We start from the raw sequence: 25,326 nt of genomic DNA, 5'->3' as shown, positions 1-25,326 counted from the left end.
CAAAACAGTGTCTCAAAACAAAAAACACTTCTTATCTCATATTTTCTATGGTTCAGGAATTTGGGAGCTGAGTGCTTCTGGTTCAGCCTTGCTCATGATGTTAGAATCAATATGTAGAATGTAGACCATGGCTGCAGTCATGTGAAGCCTTGACTGGTGTTGGAGAATCCCTTTCCAAGATGGCTCACACCAGTGGCTATTGGCAGGAGGCTTCAGTTCTTGCCACATGGAACTCTCCTTATGACATGGCAGCTGATTTCCCCCAGAGCAAACAAGAGGAAGAGCAAGGAGGAAACCCCAATGATTTTATGACCTTTTATGATCTACTCTCAGAAGTCATAAACTGTAACTTCCAACGTATTCTGTATGTTGGAAGGAAGTCACTGAGTACAGCAAGGGGGAAGGCAGTTAGGCCCCAGCTTTTGAGAGGAGGAGTATCAGAGAATTCGTGGACATATTTTAAAACCATCATGCTATCTTGTAGGGTTGAATAAGAATTATATGAGTTAATAATTTCAAAGTGCTTAAAACAGGAGTTAAGCAGCACTTGCTTTGAATTACCTTCCTCCCATAGGTGAGAAAGGACACATTAACAGTCAGTCTGGAGGTTTTGGCTTTAAAAGTTACTCTAAATAATAGAGCAAAGATACTGAAACCAAGTTACTGCCATAAGCCATAAGCCATTAAAATTATCTATATAGTTCTTGACATGAAAAGCTATTCATGAATTGAATTTGTTAAAAAAAAAAAAAAAGCCAGTGTAAATCAGGATGTACAACATGATCAGGTGCTTGTGTAATTATATACATATACCTCTGTGTGTTGGTGCATAGGGAGCCTTCTGGAAGGAGTTTTCTCAAAGTATTAATAGTGGTTATCTCTGGATAGTGGGATTTATGTTAAGTTGAAAATTTTTTTTCTTTGTGTTTTTCTGCATTGTTTGAATTGTTTTACACTGAGCACATATCTTCAAAAATAAGAGAGTCATTTCCCCAAAGAAAATAAAAAAGAAACGAAGTTGGAAGGAGGATGTAAAAGGTGGAAGGGTTAGGTTGAACCAGGACCTTGCTGCTCTTTGTGGCCTTACTGACTCCCTGTGAACTATCTGATTGATAGGGTGTCCTCTGATTTTTCAAGGTAGTTGTGAAGACTGCATGTGCTGGGAGCAGGTGAGAGTTTGTGACTGCACTTGAGTGGCATATATGTAAGGGAAGAGTAGTTGCTACTTCTTTGGTACAAGAGGAAAAGGGAGAAGCGAGGGGAAGAGGGACACCTGTGTGGCAAAGGGCAAAGATAGATCAAATCTGCTGTTGACAGCAGAGCATGAATGCTCATCCTTTGTCTTGGAAACGACAGCTTTACCTACAAAGGAATGGTATACTTGTGATGGGTACACATGGTCTCATAGTGCCTTATATATCCTTGATAATTACACTTGCCACACTGGATTGAAATTTGTTCAATTCTCCCTCTCTCAATAGACTTGCAAGCAGGTCCTGGATATCTAGCCCATTACACAGTTCCAAACATAGAACAGGGTTCAATAATTTGGAGAATAAAGATAAGCTGAATTATTTTTTTAATAATGCTTTTCATAAATTGAAAATCTTTATGTCCACCGACATTCACCTGAAAAATTTCTTATTCAAATAAAACAGAGGGAGGGACGTCTGGGTGGCTCAGTTGGTTAAGCGTCTGCCTTCGGCTCAGGTCATGATCTCAGAGTTCTGGGATTGAACCCCGCATCAGGCTCCTTGCTCAGCAGGGAGCCTGCTTCTCCTCTGCCTGTTGCTCCTCCTGCTTTACCTCTCTCTCTCTCCCAATTAAATAAATAAAATATTTTAAAAAAATAAAACAGAGGGAGTACACACACACAGTCACATTTGTCACATCTGTTCTTTGTTCATCTTTTCCCCTTTTTTGCCTTTTGATTCTTTGAAATTTTTTATGATTCTAATATTTTGACTTATTACCTATATCTTAAAGTGGTTGCATTGGGGCTTATAGTATACATCTTTAACTTATGACAGCCTGCCTTTAAGTAATATTATACCACTTCACGTAGAAAATAATCTTATAACAATACACTTCCATTTCTCTTCTCTTGACCTTGTGTTTTTATTGTCATATATTTTTTTCTGCATTTGTTAGAACCCCATAATACATTGCTATTATTTTTGCTTCAAAAGATCAACTATCTTAAGTGATTTACAATAAGAAAATTTGTACTTACCCACATATTTAACATTTTCCATACTCTATTCTTTTGCATCGATCCAAATTTCTATCTGGTATCATTTTCCTTCTGCCTAAAGGACTTCCTTTAACAGTTCTTATATGCAAGTTTGCTGGTGATGACTTCTTTCAGCTTTTATATGTCTAGAAAGTTTTTATTTTTATTTACAAAAGATATTTTTGCTGGGTATAGAATTCTACGTTGGCAGTATTTTTTCTTTTTTTTCCTTTTAAAGTATTAAAAGAAATAAAGTACTTTGGTACTTTAAAGATTTACTCCACTCTCATCTGGCTTGTATTGTTTCTTATTTTATTCGTTCATCATGATAAGTGTACTCTTTAATCCTCATCCCCTATTTCACCCATCCCCCCACCCACCTCCCCATAGCTTGCATTGTTGCTCATGAGAAGCCTTTTACCATTCTTATCTTTGCTCCTCTCCACTTAATTTGTCTTCTTTCTCCAGTTTTTGTGGCCTTACTGAACTTTCAACTTTTTTTTTCTTTAAATCAGCACTCTGTTGGGTTCAACCTGAGTTCCTCTTTCCTCCCCTGTAGCATAGCTCTCAAGCTGTAAGCTAGGGCATTTATAGGGCTCACCTCATTTGTTTTTTCTTTCTTATTTCAGGAATCACTATTCTGTGTTACCTCTTGTTCAATATCTAAAAACCATTATTTCGTAATTTTTTTTCTGATTTTTTCAGTTGTTTAAGATGGTGGGATATTTCTGGTCTCTGTTATTACTCTACTTCAGCTAGAAACAGAATTTCTGAAATATTAAATCAGAAAAACAAATACCTAAAACATTGAAAGTAGCTATCAATTGCAAAACTCCTTCCTCAAAATTGGTTCATATTTAGCATTAGCTTAGAATTATTATGAAGTTCATTTTAAAAAATTTATTTAGTGCCACAGCATTGACATCATGTCTTTTTCTTTCAGGAAACATTGAAACTGGATTTTTAAAATCATTAGTAAGTCAGTAATGGATCAGAATTTGCAGAATGCAATCCCGAGTAAAAATCTCCAAAAGAATTACTTCAAATAATAGAGGAAAGAAAGTTGAACTGCCACCTTAAAACCCTGGTCTAGAAAAACATATTGCAGACGACGGGAAGTGATAGCTGGGGAAATTTATTTGGCTCTTAATGCACCTGAATCAAAGAAATTGTCACACTGTTTCTCAGAGGACTTGTATATCTAAGATTATTTTAATAATAAGTTGTTTTATAAGCATCTTGACATGATCACCAGAGAGGAGAAACAGCAATAGCTAAAACCTGTGTGTGCATCAAGATGACGTCTGAAGAAATGGCAGCCTCTGTTCTCACACCTGTGACTCAGAGAAAAGTGACGTCCACTCCATCGGCTGTAGATGAAAGTAGTGAAAAGGTCTCGGACATCAGTGTTCCAAAGGTACATAGTGTCAGGCAGAGCAGGCAGACTTCTACCATCCCATGGATGAACAAGCTTAAAGAAGAATCTTCTGGAAGCAGCTTGCCCAAGATTCTCTCCATAGCAAGGGAGAAAACAGTGAGCGATGAGAACAGCAATGAAAAGTGCTGGGCAGAAAGCACACCAGTTTCTGTGAAAAACCTTAACATTAACCACAACAACATACTGACAAATCACCAGTGCATCCTTCCTCAGAGCCAGTGTTATGACATGTGCACTTCTGTCATGGAGGAAGACCCATGTTTGGAAACTGGAATCCCATCCTCACTGGAAAGAAAGGCATTTCCTGGAATTCAACTGGAAATCGATCGACCTCGCATGGACATTGGCCCCTTAGGAAGTCAGTCAGCTGTTGTAGAGACTGGCCAGGCAGACCCTGACAGTAACACAGCAGCATTTCACTTTCATTATGAAGTTGAGAGAAGAGTGTCAGATGCTTTCTGTACCCTGTCAGGTAACTTGATTTTGGATGATCGTGGAAACTGTGTACCACTGCCTGGTGTTGGTGGGGAGCAAAAGAAAAATTATGTGGCATATACTTGTAAACTCATGGAATTGGCCGAAAACTGTGATAATAAGAATGGGCAGCTTCAGTGTGATCATTGTGACACCTTGGATGACTTGTGCTTTGAAGGTTCTTGCCAAAGGGCCAGTGTGGTATGTTCAAGTGACAGCTTTTGCAGGGAGGACTTGACTAACAGTCCACCTGCCAAGACCTTTCTGAGCCATTTTGAGGACTTCCCTGAAAATTGTGAAGATGTAGAAGAAGATTTTTTTAAGAGCAAAAAGGAGAGGTCCACTTTGTTAGTGAGGAGATTTTGTAAAAATGACAGGGAAGTAAAGAAATCTGTGTATACTGGGACAAGGGCAATCATGAGAACGCTGCCTTCTGGTCACATTGGGCTGGGAGCTTACAGTTACATCGATCAGAAGAGAAGTGGTCTCTTATTGCCCAGTGGGAGAATTCTGGAAAGGCTGTCAGCGGTGGCGATTAGGCAGGACGGGAGCCAGTGCCTATCAGAAGCCCAGTGGTATCGGGTAAGAGTTAAAGTTTCATTTTTGACCACTTCTTTAAATTTGATCTTTGAAAATCCAATTTTCCATTGTTTTAATTCATGGAAAGTTTTAAGTTCTGTCAAATTGTGATTCTTAGGGGAAGCATTTTGTAGTTATTGGAAACCAGTAGACCTAACGTGATACTCCAATTGGTAGCTGTCAAGATTGAGTTAACTTTGCAACGAGGTAAGTATATATGTAAAATACACATATATATGTCATCAGGAGTGCAGAAATTAGGGAGACTCCCTGGTTACTGTTTGTAGGATTATAAGACAGACTGCTGATAGTGGGAAAGCAGCTCCATTGACTGATTATCTAGTCGTGTCCTTTGGAGGTACATGCTTATGTCTTCCTTCTGCCATATTTTTAGGTTGCAGGGCCTAAAAGCACTTAAAATCTGGTTTCCTCCATTTTCCAACCAATGTTCCCAGTTTCTTCCCTTTTCATCTTTTTTTGTGCCATGGACCCCTTTGGCAATTTGGTGACGCCTGTGGACTCAGAACAATGCTTTTAAATGCATCAAATGAAATACAAAGTGTTATAAAGGACACAGATTATGTGGCCATAGGTACACTTACCAAGATATTGTTTGAAATTGTGATATACAGCAGGGTAGGTGCTTCTTTATTAACACATTGGACAGTGGCATTCAGTGAGGCGATAACTACTGTAATTTCTAAGTAGTGAGGAATGTCAGTAGGGAACGGTTTCCCTGGGACTTCCCAGTTTAGCCCTGCAAATCCTACATCTAGGGAAACCCCCTCAGTCCTGAGCAGACCAGGGCAGTTGGTCACCCTAAATATAAATACTCTTTCACGGTTTTGACAATGACTGTAATATATGGAAATATCTGTGATTTCTATCAGTGACAAGATCATAGGTGCTGCTCCTACTACTGAGTCTTATTGCCTATATTCATAACTGAAGGACATGCCAAATGTCTAACTCTCACATTCCAGTGTTTCACAATTCCTTAAGACCTGGCCTTGTGAATAAATACCCAGTCTAGAAAAACATTCCTTTTATTGAAACATAACTGGTGTATTTTTACTGTCACCATCATCAGTCACAGGAGCTGATACTTACTGTGCATTTTACACGTACTAGACATTGGGTCACATAATTTACATACTTGATTTCATGCAATCCTCTCAACTACCCTCTGATACTGGTATGATTATTAACCCCATTGTATTGCTAAGAAAACAGAGTCTCAGGGAAGTCATGTACCTTGTCCAAGGTCACTTAACTGCTAAGTGGTATAGCTAGGATTGAACAGAAGAATTATGTTCATTTCAGAGTCTGTTGATTGAGTAACCACACTCACTGATGCTTCTGGACTTGGCTGTGTTCAGTGCGGCAGTTCTAACCCTGGTTCTGTGTTAGAACCACAGTGTCCAGGCCCCACTCCTGACCCTCTGAATCAGAATCGCTAGGGTCGGGCTCAACATGAATGTTTTTTCAGAGATCTCCTGGGGATTCTATGATTCTGTGGAGTTGAGAACCGCTGTCCAGGAGCTTTAACTGAGCTCTTTGTTCTTTGGTCGGGACATTTAAGGAATATTTGCTCTCTCCTAAAGACCCTGACCCTGCTTGGGCTCTCAGGAGTGGCAGGGCTGAGCTGAAAGCCTGCCTGAAAAGGGATGACCCGCAGGCCCTTCTTTCTGTGCATTCAACCTACCATTCACCCAGCAAGTGTTCGCAGATTTGTTTTTGCCACCTCATCTGATTCCTCATAAAACCTGAGTCACAAGCAAGGTGATGTCAGCGACACACAGGCTCCCCAGCTCTTGAGACTGAATTTTGTCCATGCAGGGAGAAAGGACCTCATCACAGTAATGTGTCTTCCCAATTAAAAAGGCAGAGATTTAAAAAATTCATGCATACCTGAAGTTGAATGTTAAGAATGCAACAGAAATTTAAATGCAGCAAAGGGAATGGAAACCGATTGGTTGAGAACCGTTATCATAGGCCACCACCCCCCCCGCCCCCCACACACACTTACACAGGCATGAGGGTCATTCGTCTGCTGTAAATAATTGCAGAATAATTTCTGGCATGACCATACTCACTCCTCTAATTTCTGGAGCACTGCCACTTCTCCTGAGAATGTTCATGGGTCCCAGGTCCCTAGTTCCAGTCTGCCCCTTTCTGTCAGTCAGAGGCCCTGGGATGGGTAATTTCCAGTGAAAAGGACCAAAGAGATGATGCAAATCATATCCTCCCTTCCTAGTCTTTGGAGGCTGGGAGAGGTTGCTACACCTCGGTCAGAGTGAACTCTAAGAAGTCCTCTCTCCTCTCTGACTGGGTTTCCAGGAGGCTGTGGGCATATTTATGAACCATTAAGATGAAGCTGGGGAAGGGGCTGACTGTCCTGTCCTTTCTGAAGGGAGAGTTCTGAAAGGGAGAGCCCTTTTTGAATAGTCAAACCATACTATGGCAGGAATGAATCAGTATTTTCTAAAGTATAGTATTCTTTCAGTGTCTCAGTTTTTAGTTTAGAGTCTGGTAGAAATCCTTCTCAAAGTTGCACAGATGAATTTTAGCCACTTCCCCCAACTCCTCTAAGTGGCTTCCTTCACCAGAACAATGCAGACCCTAATGCAATGCTCCTGTCCCTGACCATTTCACACATATCCATCCTGGTTCCCCAATCAGATTATAAGTTGATTAAGGGCAAGAAGTGGCCCTACCTTTTTTCTACTCTCTGAGATGCAAGCCTAATGCCAAGTATATAGAAAACAGGACAATGTCATCTTAGGAACATGGTCTCTGGAGTCAGTCAGCCTGAATTGAAAGTCAACCACTGTGAGTCCTCCATTTACTGCTGGTGTGACCTCCGGCAAGTTCTTTGACTTCTTTGTTTCTAATTACCTTATAAGTAAATTGGAGGTAATTGTATTATTAGGGGGTTAAATGGAATGGCCCTGTGAAGTTGACAGCACAGCATCTGGCAAGGAGTGGGAACCACTGTTCTCACTCTGGCAGTTTATCATATGCTTTGTCATGAACATGTCCCCACCTCCTTCTGCTTTTTTGGAGCTTCTCCCATAGGGGAGTTTATGGTGGTGTGAATTTGAATGTCTATCTCCCAGTCTATGATGTGGTAGCTTGTACAACGCTTCTGCACATTTGAAGAATGTGTTGTGTGTCCAATTAGTTCCTCTGCCTCCCATTGAAATTTTTTTCTTGTATGCCTTCGTCAGAATGACCCAATTAATTTATGTTTGCACAGCTGTGCAGAGAAGAATGGGAGACATTAATGAGGATTAATGCTTGCTGACTGACTAACCATATTGGTATCCTCCTCCCCTTGCATTGTGAGAAATGAAAACTCTACCCCTTATGCAGTTAGAGCCACGCTCCTCCTGCTCTCCTGCTCTCCATTTATTGGCTTCACAAGATGGCATATTTTGGCAAGTGGCTGAAGTCTCCAGGTTGAAAGTTTGTTAAGGGTGTTTTTCCTTTTAAAAAAATCCTCTCCCAGGGGCGCCTGGGTGGCTCAGTTGTAAAGCGTCTGCCTTCGGCTCAGGTCATGATCCCAGGGTCCTGGGATCGAGCCCCGCATCAGGCTCCCTGCTCAGCAGGAAGCCTGCTTCTCCCTCTCCCACTCTCCCTGCTTGTGTTCCCTCTCTCACTGTGTCTCTCTCTGTCAAATAAATAAATAAAATCTTTAAAAAAAAAAAATCCTCTCCCTGCCTGAATTTTGGGGGGAGTTTGGAGTACTCAGAGTTATTCTGAATATGAAGGACAAGAAGTTTCTGCCTGTCCTGGAATCATTCATGTAACCTGAGTTCCGTGTGCCTTGAAGGATGGAGCGTGGAGGAGGGGAGGGTGGCCCGGGCAGACAGGCCACGAGCTCCCATATCATCCCTTCATTTATGTCCCTGCCATGGTCTGCAGGAGGAGTCACTGTATAAGAATATGTACGGCAAAATAGAAAACAATGAATTTATTGTTTAAAAAAATCAGACTAGAAAAACTGTAAATTAAGAAGGAAAATCAAACCAGCTTCTGTGTTGCTAGTTCTTACTCTTCTTTCTTCCTTCTAAAATATATCTTTCTTCTTCACATTGTATTCTACTCTTTAGCAGAGAGAATTAAATTTAGGAGGCAATGAAAAATTTTTGAGTGTTTAACATAAATACCTTTGTCAGTATATATGTCTTTGAGTCCATATTTTCTCTGCTAGATGTCAAGGCACCAACCAATAATAAATTCATCTTCCAAGTTGTAACTTTTAGGGATGATCAGATATCCATTGAGCCCTGCTGTCCAGTGTTGTAACAGATGGCTGCTGAAATAGCAACATGTTTTATTTTCTCCTCTAGAAATTTGGTCTCCCTACAGGTTGGGTACAGTGTGGACCTTGAAACAATTAAAATTTCACAGGGTGTGCAGGCTAAGCTAAAAGCCTGAGCTCAGTGGCATGCCAGGCCTCCTCTTCCATTACTAAGGGTTATGTCAAGTTCATGACATGGGTATAGGACGATGCTGGCCCCTTCCTGCTGAGCACAGTGAAAGGGAATCCAGATCCCGGACGGACAGCCCCTGCACAGTTTAGTCACGTCTGGTGCATCAGTGGAAAATGTGACAGGCTGTCAGAGGCCGACTCTGATGATTGGACAACTTTCCCTTATTAACTGCATCGGCGCCGTTTAGGATAAATTTACTTCCACATCTCTGTAGTTACACCAGCTCTTTGGCTAGGATTTGGCAAAAAAATGGAATGAAAATGAAAAATGCTGACCCTGGACACTAATTTAAGGTGAATATATTCATGGCAACTGTTATTAAGATGGTAGCCTTGGGACAGTATCAGCACTAGGATTTTTTTTTCCTTTTTCCCAGATGTCCTGCATAATAGGAATTAGCAGCTGGAAAGGCCTCATCCCTGGAAATGGGCCATGGTTAAAATGTGGTCTGAAAAGAATCGGAACCCATAGGCAGGGATAAGACCATCACATGGAGTCCTGATCTAATGCACACCCTGCATTTCTACACAAGCTACCCATAGAATGACCTCCTGTAGTCATGAGTGATAATAGTGTCCCTCTCCCTTTGGTCCCCTCCCTGGGTGCTGATTCAAGTATAACTGTCCCCTTAGGGCTTATAGCCCTCTTGGAGTAGTGTGGAGGTTTCTTCCCCAGTGGCCACAGGATTCAGCATCAAGGACTGAAGCATCATTGGGTGTGAGGGGTGACCATCCCCTGACCCTTACATGACTAGACTAACTCATGGCTCAGTCAGGGCCCTCCCTGAAAAGCTGTTCTGACAGTGGTACTGGGTCATTTTCTGGTCTTGATGAGCCTTATGACACCAATATGGTGTTCCATCTATTGGTTATTTTTTCTAGCAGCTGGCGTGGATGCATATAGAGCCTCAGATTAAATATGGGTCCTGCAGAGCTCAGGCATCCAAATCCCTACCCTAACCAACATTCAGCCCTTGAGCCCATGCCCCGTCCCTGTCATTTAGGCCATCACCCCTCAAACGCTCAGTCTTCAGCAACCCAGAGACACCATCATCTTTCAAGGGTAAGGAGAACCCATACTTTGAATCCCAATAGCAGAGCTCTTTGGAGGCAAGGAGAACTTCTTTGATTTCTTCTGTTTTTAATAGATTTATTGAGATATGATTTATATACCATACAGTTCACCTATGTAAAATGCAAAATCCAATGTTTTTATATATTCACGGATATGTGCAACCATCACCACAATTTTAGAACATTTTCATCACCTCAGAAGGAAACCACATACCCACTAGCTATCACCCTCCAGCTATCACCCTCCATTCTCCTCATCCCATCTCCCCTCCCCCACCCAGAAGCATCCACTAATCTACTTTGTGTATCTATAAATTTCCCTATTCTGGACCATCATATGAATGGACTCATATAGCATGCACACTTTTTTGACTGGCTTCTTTCACTTAGCATAATACATTTTTAAATTTTAATGCCAGTGTAGTTAACATGACAATATTTTTAAGATTCAAGGTACATCTGTACTGTAGCATGTATAGGTACTTTTTTTTTTTTTTACCTCTGAAAAACACTCCATTGTATGAACATATAACATTTTATTTATCCATTCATCAGTTGTTGGACATCAGATTCTTTCCACTTTTTGTCTGTTACAAATAATGCTGCTATGAACATCCATGTGCAAGTGTTTGTGTGGACATATGTCTTCATTTCTCTTGGGTATATATCCAGGAGTGGAATTACTGAGTTGTATAACTGTGTTTAACCTTTTGAAGAACTGCCAAACTGTTTTCCAAAGCAGCCGCAACTTTTTGCATTCCCACTAGCAATGTTTGAGTGTTCCAGTGTTTCTACATCCTGACCAACATTTCTTAGTGTCCGCCTTTTTGCTTATCGCCATCCTAGTTGATACGAGGTGATATCTCATTGTACTTTTGATTTGCATTTTCCTGATAGCTGATGATGTTGAGCATCTTTTCATATGCTTTTTGGCCATTTGTACATCTTTGGAGAAATGTCTATTCAAATCCTTTGCCTATTTTCAAGTTTCTTTTATTATTGAGTTATTTACATTTCTGGATGTAAGTCCATTATCACATATATGATTTGCAATATATGTGTGTGTGTGTGTGTATAGGTATGAATGTGGATATAATGAATGCAAGTCAAGAAAGTAGCAAAGAAGGCTTATAATTTTAATGCACAGTGAAACTTGTTAAATATATTCTTTGGACATTGATCTCATTCTCAGTCTTTTTCAAACTTACCCCACCAGCAGCAACGGTTAAGTCAAATTTTTTATCTTCCTTCTCCCCCAAATTCTTTCCAAACTCCATTCTGTGTAGTTTCTCCCTCCTCTTCTGCCTAAGCTTGTATTATATAGGCCATTTTTCTTATTGTCTAAATTCTGTGCCCCAGAGAGGTGGCTGGGAACCAGATTGTCATCTGCAAACTTGTGCATTACATGGAAGGCATCCAAGGCAGGACTGTTTGAGGAGGTCACCACTTCACGGTAATGTACTTCATTATGCACAAGTGGTGGGACCAGGCCTAGGCAGAGGCAAGCAAGGTGCCTGGGTGGCAACTTTTAAGGAGGCCTCAATCTCAGGGTTTCACAAGTGCCAACTGTCTACTTATCAGGGAGTACCTCCTTAAATTTTGAGCCCTAGGCAGCTCACTTGTCTCACCTTAGTCCTGGCCCTTGGTAGAAGATCTAAGAGAATCTGTGGTTTAGAAATGCCTGTCATCTTCTTAGCTCAGGAATGGCATTGACTAACCCCCCGTGCCCCCGCCCCGTATACATTCATGCAGGTATTGTTAAAATACTAGCTAAGAATGGTTCCTCATTTTTAAAGCATTAAAAAAAATCAAGAGAAGAATAATATTTCCTGACACATAAAAATTATATGGAATTGAAATTTCAGTGTTCACATATGAAGGTTATTGGAGCACAGCTGCATTCATTCCTTTTTTTTTTTTTTCCCAAAGGTTTTATACAGCGAGAGAGGGAACACAAGCAAGGGGAGTGGGAGAGGGAGAGGGAGAAGCAGGCTTCCCGCCGAGCAGGGAGCCCGATATGGGGCTCGATCCCAGGACCCTGGGATCATGACCCAAGCTGAAGGCAGACGCTTAACAACTGAGCCACCCAGGCGCCCCTGCATTCATTCCTTTTAATACTCGTGTATTTTCTGTAGCTGCTTTCTCCTTGTAACAGCAGAGTTGAGGAGCTATAATTGAGACTACATGGCTTGGAAAGACTAAAATATATTTATTATATGGTTTAGAACATCCCTCTCCACCTGGCTAGTTTCTACCCGTCCTTTAGTCCTGAGCTAAGATTTCACATCCTCTTGGTGGTCTTCCCTGTAGGCCCCTCCGCCACCACAGACTCCAATCTAGAGTTTCACTGACAGTCAGTACTAATACATATTTCTTGAATGACTCCTTGAATTATAAATAAAGAAAGGCAGTTTCCACCCACTGCTGATGTCTCCTTCTCTCCTTCTCTCCTTCCCCAGACCCAGTTCAGGCTTATTAGCTGGCTTCCCCCTGACCATCAAAGCTTGGAAACACTTTCTCTGAGCAATACCTAGGACAGAATCAGAATTTTCCATTGATATTCAGAATGGTCTTTTTTAGTCCTGTGAACCTAGAGACCCATGCCTGTCACTTCCACAGACTTGGCCTGCAAGACAGAGAGGGGACATTTTTCCATCTCCTTGCCCCTGGCCCTCCATTTCAATTGGCTGCAAAAACCCCTGGGAAAGTTTCCAACTGTTTTGTGTTTACAAGGGGGGCATCTGAGACTGCTGTTATCTACAATGGGCCAGAAAGGAAAGAAGCCCCCTCCTCTCAAGATCCAGGAGCTCTGTCCCTGTCCTTCAGAACCCCCAGTCCTTATAGGCAGAGATTTCCACCATGGACCAGAGGGAAACTAGCTTCTGTTTCTCAGTGGTGGTCGGGGATGGGGTTGGTGGTGAAGGGATAGGGGCAGCATGCTGTGTTGAGGAGATCATTCTTGAGTTTGGGAGGTATTTGGTCAGTTTCTTCAAGCCATCTGACCTCCAGTACTCTCAATAATAAGCCTGAGCAGCCCCCTCTCACACCCCCCCCCCCAAAATAAGACCTAAGTATCAATTCCCGCTCTCCCATTAACTGGTTGTACGACCTTAAGCAAGTCAATTTAGGACCTGAAATTTTTAGTTCCTTTGGGTATAAAACAAAGTGAGGGTATGGGCGCCTGTTTGTCTCAGTCGGTAAAGCGTTTGAGTCTTGATTTCAACTCAGGCCATGATCCTAGGTCATGGGATCCAGCCCTGCATCGGTCTCTGCGCTCAGCACAGAGTCTGCTGGAGAGTCTTTCTCTCCCTCTCCCTTGGTCCCTCCCCCTGCTCATGCTCTCTAAATAAATAAATAAATACTTAAAAAAAAAGCAAGGGCAGACTTGTATTCACTGACCGCTATGTGTCAGACATTGTTATATTATTTGCATATATTAGTACATTTTAAGTTACACGTTTCTTCTTAACTCTGAAAGCCCAACAGTCTGTGATTTTCCTGATTTAAGCCTTGACTCTGGATTTATGGTTGAGTAAATATTCTACCTCCCCCAGCAGTGCCTCCTGGAGATTTGATTTGGAGGGAACGTTGTCACTCTCCAGCATTTGCAACAGTGGATGGGCACAGGAGAGTTGCTTCTTCATCAGTGGCTGAGCCCTGAGGTGCCTGTAGCAGTAAAACAGCAAGCACTTGGTGGGCTCTTACCGTGTGCCAGGCACTGTGCTTTCCAGACATGACCAAGGTCACACAGTGTGAGGACTCCAACCTGGGTTGGGCTGCCTCCAAAGCCCATACTCATAACCACTCCTCAGAGGTCCTCTGGAAGATTCTGATGTAACTCATCCCTATAACTTGGCAGAGGTTCTGTTCCCTTATTAAAGTGTACAAATGTTGAGCTGGATGAGCCCTTAAGCTGTTTCTGTCTTCAAATGTGATCTGGGTGTGACCGTTGGATGAAATGGGAGACATGGGGAACAATACCAAATCTTAATGTGAGGGGTGTGTTGGCTATTGAAATGGCTAAGATTTATTTTTATGACTCAGCCTGCTAGGGGGAGGAAACCAAGCCTGAAGGTTTGAATTTTTTACTGAATTGCTGTAATTTAGAAGTACATTTTGAAAGTTTTATAAGTAAGTAAGCAAGAACAAAGTCCAAAGCAAACTGCACACATCTGACTCAGAATCTATAGCTTATTCATGATCATGCTGAAATGACCCAAACTGGTGGGAACATAATTTAGTATTTTTCCATTTTAAAGTTTTCTGTGATCTTCAAGGGTTCTGACCAACTGACCTGAGTATGAAAAACATTACTCAGGAACATTTCTTTCCATCGTCACACCATTAAAATGAAGTTTTCACCTCCTTCACAGGGTTATGAGGCTGGAGGAAAAAATGGGGCTGGTTGTATAGTCAGAGGCTTGGCAAACATTATAAAATGTCCCTGCAATTGTAACTTTTCTCCTCTTACTCCAGGCTCTGAGGCTTCAACATGAGGTACCTGGGGGAAAAGGGGGATTCTGAAACTATTCTGGAGGCAGCAAAACAAAGCCGGAGTCAGGTGTTTCCTTTCTCAAATGCTGCAAGCATCCAGGGGAACCTGCTTACTGAAACTTGACCCTTTGGTTTCCCCATTGTTATGCTGGCCTAGTTTTCAAAACTTCATTTTCAGCTTGAGATTAGGTGACTTTTATCACCGACACCTACTTCATCTTATCCCTGTGTTTTAATAAAATAAGGAATCAATTTGTCTGTATACCGTGTTGAGTAGCCTAACTTCAGAAAATTTAGCACCAAATTATAAACAGTGACACTTTAATAGTGAGTGTGGATGTGTCTCGAGAGCCAGCATGTGGGAGTTTGGCAGTTGGAAATCCCCATGGCTTCAGTTTTTCCAGATTGTGTACCCTTCCATCAAATAGTAATTTCTTAGCCTTGAAAAACTCTTCTAGAACAAGGGGAATGTTCATTTGAGCTCTAAATAGGTGAATCCAAAACTTGTTTAGTAGCAAATTCATTATTTTTCTCTTTAATGGGGCCAAAGAAAATGGCCTCAGGCCCTGGGTGGACCAGCAAGTTCTTCTTTTGATGGCCACATACCAAATAAGGGCACCGTAATGTGGGTATGACTCTGCCATGACTAATATTTTGTGAGGGTAATGCCATTATTGTGACAACCATATTTTCCAAATAAAAAGTTGAGAACTTTTTATTGAGAGGAGAGAGGGGCAGAATACTTGAAATTGAGACTAACTCAGGAAATCCAGAATGACTGGTCTTGGAGTTGCTGTTGATCACAATATAAAGGAAAAAGAATATGAGTGAATTAGAGCACATCTACTTTGTTGCTAGAAAAATCAGGGAGCTTCAAAATGAATGAGTTGGTAGTGGTAGTAAATGTGTTGTAAAGACAACACATTAGAAGCCCAGAACAGAATCCAGCAAATGTTTTTCTCAAAGTTTTTTGTTTTTCTGTATTTTTCCCAAGTGTTTGGTAGCTACTGTGTTTTGGAAGTATAAAGGTATTAAAATGGATTTCTTTGAGACATTAGGATATGCTCAGTTAAATAAGGGTTGTCCCTTTCTAAGAAATCACCTTGAAAGGCAGACTCCATTTTCCACTTGTGCCTCCATTATGCAAAAGGTCTTAATCCTTTGACCTTGGATTGACATTTTAGAAACAGTCCTTTCAAGCATCCTAGCTAATGCTGGTTTAGGTCAATGTTGATGTATGACTGTGAAGGATAGGGTTGGTTTTATTAGGGGTCCTATAAATAGACTGGTGGTGAAAGGGGGTATCTGGAAATGTTTTGAGCAAAAGTAAAATTGTAAGTTCTGCATACGACACAAACTAGAACACAAACTTACTCATTGCTTCACGGTCTCACTCAGTGTCAAGGGATGGTTCAGAGGTACCCATAAACCCATGATGCCCCTTTGGTTTGGACTCAGCCTCATGGGCACAAAGCTCATGCCAGAGGTGAGATTGAAATTTAGCTCCATCTCCCCAGCCCTTTTTGGCCAGGTGCCCTGGTATAGATCACACCATGCCCAACCATGCAAGGTGATCCTGGGGAGTTCCACGTGGAAGACAATCAGAAGAGCTACTGAAGACCAAAGCTACTATTGGATTTTTTCTTGGATTCATGTATAATGAATCTCTTGGATTCATATATAATGTGCTCAGCACAGGGGAGTCCATTAAGTTCCAGTGGTCTGAAAGATAAATAGTGTGAATGCTTTTTTAGGTAAATATAAACTAAGTGTTTGGTAACTTCATAAACTACAGAATTCTTGAGCTGGAAGGCTCATATTCTATAACCTTATTCACTCCCTCATTTTATGGATAAAGTAGCCAAGTCCTTACACGGTGGAAATTACTTGACCAGATTCACATAGCTAATGATGGAAGACACAGAACTAGAATCTGGATCCTCATCTCTCAAATAAGATAAAAATATATGATACAGCCTTTCACAAAGTAAGTGCTCTTATTAATGTCAGCTGATTCTGAACCCCAATGCCTTTGGGGTTCCTGGGAGACATGGATTCCTGGTATGGCACCTGCCCTAGCAGAGTTCATGGTGAATGGTGGAGGCCGACGTGCCTGTGCTGTCTTCCATTTGTTCCACGGTTTTCCCAGATTGTAAATGACCATGGTTGGTGCATAGTTTATCAGCTTTTTTCTGTGTTCTCTGGTCCATTCCAGTTTTCACAGCTTATCCTATCTTCAGTTCTTTAAGGAGCTGGCTCATCTTGTTGCAATAACATTGTCAATTCTTTAAGTACTCCGAAGTGCCCTTTAAATTTGAATGTAGCCAAGTTTTGTTGAGTTCATTTCTCCCCTTAGTCTAGTTTCGTTCCATCCTTCACTTGGCAGGTAGCTCCCTCTGGTTAATGACCAGTTCTTCAAAGCACACAGAGCGGCCGTGGGATCCCTCCCAGTCTCTCAGGAGGATATTTTCCCGTGTTCTTTTTCTCTTATTTATGGGAAGCAGAGCCAGTGAGAGACACTGAGCCCAGCAGGAGGGGCCAGACCAGCCCAAGGAATTGAGCCAGCAATCCCAGGCTCATAAAACATTAGCAGTGGAAGGGCTTTGGAGACTGTCAAGTCCAACTCTTCATTTTACAGAGAAGGAAACTGAGGCTCAAAGGAAGGCAGTGACTTTGCCCAGGTCTACTCAGGCATCAGTTTCACAGCCAGACCTGGAGTCTGGGTTGCTCTCAAGCCAACTCTCCTGCCCTGTGACAGATGCCAAATACTATTTCTGACCCATAGGCGAACAGCTGAATTGATTGTCTTATAACAGTTAAGTTATTCAAGGTATAAGCCTCCATAGTGGTTAAGTGAGCTTGGGAGCCAGATTGCCTATGTTCACATCTGACTGTACTTAATCACGTTGTGACCTTATGAAAGTTACTTAACTTCTCTGTGCTTCTATTTCCTTACCTCTAAAGTGGGGATAATAATTTAACTTACTTCTTGGGATTGGTAGAAAGATTAATAGGTGGTTATATGTTAAATGTTAACATATGTTAACAAAAATGTTTTAATTTTAAAGCATTTAGAACAGTACTTGGCACTGATGTTATTTTCATTTTGATTCTATTTTTTTTAAGATTTTATTTATTTGACAGAAAAAGAGAGAGCACAGTGGGCAGAGCAGCAGGCAGAGGGAGAGGAGAAGCAGGCTCCCGCTGAGCAGGGAGCCCGACGCAGGGCTCGATCCCAGGACCCTGGGATCATGACCTGAGTCGAAGGCAGCTGCTTAACCCACTGAGCCACTCAGGTGCCCCTTCTTTTTGATTCTTAAGCCTTAACCAAAATTCTGTATTATCTCCCTATAAATACAAAGTTTTCTCTAGGAACCCTGATGGAATAACTCTAAATTGTGGGATATAGTCTCCAAGTCCTGTTAAGAGTGAGTGGCAGGAGGGTTTGTGTAGTCTGAGAAGGCTTCCTGGAGGAGGTGGGACATCATTTGAGTTCTGTCAGGAGTTAGGATTCTTCTGTATGCAGTGGGCAAAGTGTTCCATCATAAAAAAATTGACCACCTGTCTGCCTTGCAGAAGTCCACCTTTGGTTTACTCCAAATGTAATGTTGATTTCAGAGGCCTTCTGCCATCTTGACTTAGCCATTTTTCCCAAAGGAAATTGCTTCATATAAAATTTAAAGTGACATAATTTCTCTCAATACAATAGGAATTTTCCTGTTTTATTTTCAAAGCACCTTTTGTGAAAATTGCCTTCTATACTTTGCAAAAGGTTGTTGGCAACATCTGTTGATGTAAAGCAAAAAGGACTGCTTTGTTTGTTTGTTCATTTGGCTTTTAGTAATGAAATAAGCACCCATCTAACTTATCATCCAAAACTAAAGCTAGGAAAACCCTACATCTAGCCTATGAGTCCCCTCTCTTGGCTCTGCCAACCTCAGTCTGTCCAGGCACCATCACCTGAATCCTGTTTCCATCATTCTCTTACTTTCTTTTGTATGCAATGTTGTTGCAGCTACATGTATGCTTAAGAACTATATATTAGGGGCGCCTGGGTGGCTCAGTCGGTTGAGCGACTGCCTTCGGCTCAGGTCATGATCCCGGAGTCCTGGGATCAAGCCCCACATCGGGCTCCCGGCTCGGCGGGGAGCCTGCTTCTCCCTCTGACTCTCCCCCCTCTCATGCTGTTTCTCTCTCACTCGCTCTCTAATAAATAAATAAATAAATAAATAAATAAATAAAATCTTAAAAAAAAAAAAGACATCAGATTCAGGCCTGCTGTAACTAACAGCAGGTTAAAGGGTTTAAAAAAAAAAACTATATATTAATACTAAATGCCACCACATCTTATACTTTAAAATAGTTAATTAGCATATTTTTTTAAAGATTTCATTTATTTATTTGAGTGAGAGAGAATGAGAGATAGCACGAGAGGGAAGAGGGTCAGAGGGAGAAGCAGACTCCCCGCTGAGCAGGGAGCCTGATGTGGGACTCGATCCCAGGACTCCAGGATCATGACCTGAGCCGAAGGCAGTCGTTTAACCAACTGAGCCACCCAGGCACCCCTAAAATAGTTAATTAGTTGTATGTCACATGATCTTCACCTTAATATAAAAAAAACTATGCATTTTTTAAAAAACAAAACAAGCAATCATGGGGGGAAAAGAGAGAGGCAAACCAAAAAAAGACTCTTAACTATAGAGAACAAATTGATGGTTAGCAGAGGGGAAGGTGGGTGGGGGGTGGATGAAGTAGGTGATGGGGATTAAGGAGTGCATTTGTTGTGATGAGCACCAGGTGTTGTATGGAAGTGTTGAATCACTTTATTGTACATCTGAAACTAATATTACACTGTATGTTAACTAACTGGAATTTAAATAAAAACTAAAATAAAATTTTTTTAAAAATTAAAAAATAACAAAACTATGCATTTTAGTTTTAGTTGTTTTGAACTTTTCATAAAGGCATAGTATGTGTAAGTTTTTTACTTTTTATGCAATATTATATTTCGGAAGTTTTATTTATACTGTTGTATGTTGTTTTAGATTGTTTTGATTCCTGTATAATATTCCTCTGTGTAAATATAGCATAGCTTCCTCATGCATTCTCCAGTTGATACACATTTAGATTGTTTTTATGTTTGTACTATTTTAAACAGTCCTTCCATGACTGTTTTTGTCTATGTTACCTGTTATACATGTCCAGAATTTTCTCTTGGAAATATACCGAGGAGTAGAATTGCTGAAACATGGGGTATGTGAATATTCAATTTGGAAGATAGTGGTAAACTATTTCCTAAAGTGGCTGCACCAATTTAGACTATATGCCCTGCCCCTCCCCCACACCCCCTTGATGTATAAAAGATTCTCTGAATCTGCATCCTCTCTAATACTTGATATATTCCAACTTATTTTTGCACAGCCAAGCAGGTTTAAAAACATTTCTCTGGGGTTAATTTGGCATTTTCCTGATCACTAGTAATGTTAATCATATCTTTACATTGTCATTGTTTTTTTGTTTGTTTGTGTTTTTTTTTTAAAGTAGACTCCACATCTAGCATGGAGCCCAACATGGGGCTTGAACTCACGACCCTAGATCGAGAACTGAGCTGAGATCAAGAATCAGACACTTAATCAACTGAGCTACCCAGGCACCCCATCATTGTTTCTTTTTCTATGAAATGCTTTAGATCTTTTGCCCATTTTCTGTTGGGTTACTTGTGCTTCTGATCGATTTGTAGTTCTTTATATATTCTTGATATCTGTTTTTGTTTGTATTGCTGATATTTTTTCCCGGTTTTAAATTTTTTTTGTAAAATTAATTTTGATAAAATTTTTAATTTTAATAGTCAAATTTATTGAAGTTTTATGGTCGGTGCCTTTTGTTTTTAAGAAACTTTTCTCTAGGGCTCCTGGGTGGCTCAGTTGGTTAAGCGACTGCCTTCGGCTCAGGTCATGGTCCTGGAGTCCCTGGATCAAGTCCTGCATCGGGCTCCCTGTTCGGCAGGGAGTCTGCTTCTCCCTCTGACCCTAACCCCTCTCATGTGCTCTCTCTCATTCTCTCTCTCTCAAATAAATAAATAAAATCTTTAAAAAAAAAAAAAAAAAGAAAAACTTTTCTCTACCTGTAGTCTAAAAGATATTCATTTGTATTTTCTACTAGGAGGTTTTTGTTTTGTTTTGTTTTGTTTGACAATTTAATTCCCTAGTCTGTTTAAATCCTTGATTTTGTATGTGGTGTGAGGCAGAGATCTCACTTTAATCTGTTTTCATATCAATATCCATTTCCAGCTCTAATCTGACATGTCTCTCTTGTATATCAAAGTTCCATATGTGCATCAGTCTTCTCTCAGCTCCTAACCTAGTTCTTCGGTTAGTTTATCCATCACTGTGCTAATAACTTTAGGATGTATAACAGCTTCTTTTCAGAATCCTTACTATTCTTGGCCCTTTACTCTTTGCTATCATGATGATGATGATGGTGATGATGATGACGGATGACTGTAGCATCACAAGCTTACAGAGAAATATGCAAACAATACAAAGTGAAACACAGTGATGTAATTGGTACCAAAATCAGTAAATGGAACGTTAGCACCCCAGAAGTCTTCCTTGTATCTTCCTCCATTCTCTCTCTCTCTGTCCCCCCAAAGTAACCAGTCTTGTCTTCTAATGGGATACATTCATTTGGCCTATTTTTGAACTTCATATAAATGAATTCATAGTAGGTACTATTTTGTATGTTTTCTTCCCCCAGCATTATATCTGTGAAATTCATCCATGCAGTCATAGTTTGTGCATTCTCATTGCTACTTACTATTCCATTCCATTTCATGAATATCCTACTCTTTATCCACTCTCCTGTTAAGCGTCATTTGAGTTGTTCCCAGTTTGAAGCTATTATGAATAGTACTATTCTCTTCCCTGCCAGCCTCCAAGCCCTTGCCTGGGTTGATTCCATCTTCCTGTCATTCTTCCATTCCCTCCACTACTTAAGACCCTGGCCATTTTAGAAAATCTTGGTAAGTATTGCCCATCCCTTTTGTGAATCTTTCATAGACCATTCCAGTATACCAAGTTATTCTCTGTCAGGGCATCTAACTTTGTAGCCCATGAGTTGAACACTAAGTGCAATACCTGGAAGGTTTTTTGCAAAAGAGGAAGAAGGAGGAGGAGGAGGGGAAGGATGAGGTGGAGGAGGAGGAGAAGAAAAAGGAAAGTTTTACAAAAGCAATTAGTATCTAGCAGATAGGAACTAATTGGGTCTAACTACTTGCCAAGGAGGAATTTGAAAAATTTTTCCTAAACATGTAAACATTGAGTTCACTTGTAGTTGTATACAAGGAAAGGATGGAGTAAAAGCCTTCCAAGAGTTTGTGTAAGTCAAAGAGATAATTGGTATAACCAATTTCCATTTCATCCTTCTTCAGAAGAAAGTGTAGGCCAGGTTCATAGCATGATGTAATGGAGAAAATGACCAAGGTTGTTAATGACTTATATGCTTCTACCCTTAACTATTGCCAGTTTATGGGATAGGATACTTAGAAGAAGTTGAAACAGATTATTAATATTTAGTTGACTTTAATGCTGTCAGATGGCTAGGTAATGGAAACTTGTTGAAAAGATTTCCTCAACTACTTTTTCAGATTAGGGACTTTGGGGAACAAAAGGCTCTGTGAATTAGTAGTGGCTTGAAATGCATCATTTTCTTACTACTGGGACAAGGATCTGACTACATTTAATTAGAATATGCAAAACAAAATCCAAACCAAACAAAAATAATGTAATGCTGATTTGTTCAAAGTAAGGATGCTCACACTCAAATTGGACATGGCATTTGAACATTCTTACATTCATTCATTTGTTCAACAACTATTTATCAAGCACCTGTTACTATGTGCAAGCTATTGTTAAGGAGCTAGAGAAACAGTGAACAAAACAGAAACATCTCTGCACTGTTGAAGTGTGTTAGTTGGGACATAGGTTCTCTGTCTTTAACAGTGACCAAAAATAAAAGTGAATTAAGTAAAATAGACATATTTTTTTTATCACTTAAGAATGATCTGTAGTTATTTAGAAATTTTATCCTACAACATCACCCAGGGACCCAGGCTCCTTCTGGTATATTTCCCTTATCCACATGGTCCAGATGGCTCAACATTGCATCCATGTTCTCAATGGCAGGAAGAAGAAAAGGAGGAAAAAATGTCATGCCTATTCCTTTTAGAGGACACACCCCAGAAGTTGTCCACATCACTTTCTAAAGCATTCCATTGGCCGGAATTTTGTTACATGGTCACTACCTAGCTCCAAGGGAAACTGGAAAATAGAGTCTGACTCTGAAAGATCATAGACAGATTAATTCAAGGGTGTTATGTCTATGGGAGAATATATACTGGAGGAATAGTAGTCTCTGCTACATTCTAGTACAGGGAAAAACACATTAGACAAAAAACACATACAGTCAGATGATGCTATATGATAAATAAAGCAACGTATGGATATAGAGGATAAGGGAGAAGAAAAGAGATGCTAATATGTAATTCTCACATTTCTAAATGTTTCTAAGCTCACGGATTTACAAAGTTACTTAGAAGAAATTGAAATCATAATTGCAGTAGAGAATCACAGTTTTTCATGAGTAAGAATCATGCTTTAAGATTTTGCCAGCTGCCTTGGCATATCCGGGTAATCAAACTTCTGCTCCATCATTGTAGCTCATTGTAAAAGAACCTGATCCATCCAAAAAACAACTATGTTCATCAGAAGGATATGTCATTCCATAAATCCTGGAGATGGCATATGCATCCCAGAACAAGCCAGAAATCTCTGATTGTGTGGTCAAACACTGGGCAGTGCTAGAGATCAGTGGGCATTATGAAAGTATATTCTTCATCATGAGACCACTAAAATGAAGCTTAAAGCCACCATTAGTAAAATAAACCTGGATAGAGAAATTGAAATGTGCTGGGACTGAATGGAGTCCATAGTGCTTGAAGATCTCTCAGCATGTCAAACATCATTATTCTCATCAACATGACAAAAATTGAGCAGTGACAAGCAAACCACCTGTCACTAGTAGGCTTATGGTCATCTGACTCACTTCTTGAATGCCTTTGTTTATATTTTTATATATTATTTCCTTGACTAAGGCATTAAATTAAAAAAAAAAGGTAATACACATTTCTTATAAAGAAAAAATGGTGTGTAAAATCTTAAAAGTGATGGATTCTTCCTTCCCCAATCTCCCCCACCCCTATTTTACCCCCAAATTAACAGTTTGTTGGTTCTGGCTCCAGACCTTTTCCTACGAATTCTATATAGATTTTAAGCTTCTTGTTTAACTTTGTAACTTTTTCTACCTGGAAGAGTGCTTTGCACAGAACAGGTTCTCTGTACATATTGATTGATTTGATAAGTGATTGATTAAATAGAGTTCAGGAGGGAAAATGCCCAAATGGAAATCTAGAGACTTGTGGGAAACCAAGAGCAATATTTTCACAGTTGCCTTTGACAAGAAATATTGCTAATAACCTTTTAAGGAACTCTCTGAGTGCTATTTTTCTACTCCCTCCTTCCCCCTTAGCACAAAATCATGAAGGCATCATAAACAAAAGCTTGAGAGAAGCTATGTGTGATTCCCTCTCCCACATCCTGCCTCTTAGTGAAGAGTGTGTGGAAGGAGGAGGTGGGCACGACGGGAGAGGGGCCCTAGCAGAAGATAAATCTCTAACTCTGTACCGGCTGACTCTAAAATTTGCTGTGGGGTGTTTTTATTGGTAATCTCTTTTACAGATGTTTTCAGAGAAAGTTGAAATTATGCTGGTAAAAACACATCTAGACTCCACATTGCAATTTAAACATATTGTATTTTATGTCCTCAAGCAAAAGGGCTGGGAACTCTTCTTTTTTTTTCTTTTCTTTTCCTCCCTCTCTCTTTTTCTTTTTAATTAAAAAAGGAAATGGACCAAAGAAAGTCCAAAGAGTCTTTTCCTATCTGGACTGAAAAATTAGTTATTGCTTTGGGAATAAAGGTAGTGAGCATGATGTCTCATTTCTAGTTAACCAGTAGTTGCCTTTAAATATAAAAAACAATGACTTTGGAAGACTAAAAAATATATAGTTTTAAGGTGTGATTCATATTATTTCCCCAAGGTTTCATTTTTATTTTATTATCCTCCAACTCCATGGCTAAACGTTTATTTGGCACTTGCAAACTGAAAAAGTCTGGGCTGCAATAAGCCATTTGCTGTATCTGATTAATTGCCATGGATATGCCTTTCATTCCTCCCAGTGAACCTGATGTGTACTGTCTTGAGGAGTGCTTTCCGAAGGGAAAACTTTTGGAAGGCCCTCCATTTCTCTGAGTTTTCATAATAGTGGAATGTGTTATACAGGCAGCCGAGTGAGCAGTTAAGAGCAAGGCTCTGGAAGCAGGCCCTGTTCCACCGTTAACTCACAGTGGAGCCTTCAGCAATTTACTTGATCTCCTTAAGACTTAGTTTGTCTCACCTGTAAAATGAGAATAATGGAAATG

The 25,326-nt window shown here is 40.4% G+C and overlaps 1 protein-coding gene across 1 annotated transcript in view; it reads left to right on the top strand.

Moving 5' to 3' along the window:
- PLCE1 (phospholipase C epsilon 1) overlaps positions 1 to 25,326 on the top strand; it is a 299,036-nt gene that overhangs the window by 35,833 nt on the left and 237,877 nt on the right. The window contains exon 2 of the mRNA XM_081823078.1: positions 3,177 to 4,727. Coding sequence (XP_081679204.1) covers positions 3,531 to 4,727 — 1,197 coding nt within the window. The 5' untranslated portion in view covers positions 3,177 to 3,530. The remainder of the gene's footprint in view (positions 1 to 3,176; positions 4,728 to 25,326) is intronic.

This window comes from Leptonychotes weddellii, chromosome 6 (assembly GCF_054177405.1).
Source record: "Leptonychotes weddellii isolate Sample4059 chromosome 6, ASM5417740v2, whole genome shotgun sequence".
NCBI lineage: Eukaryota > Metazoa > Chordata > Mammalia > Carnivora > Phocidae > Leptonychotes > Leptonychotes weddellii.
Note: the sequence above shows the minus strand (reverse complement) of the source record. Positions and strands in the feature narration are given on the sequence as shown.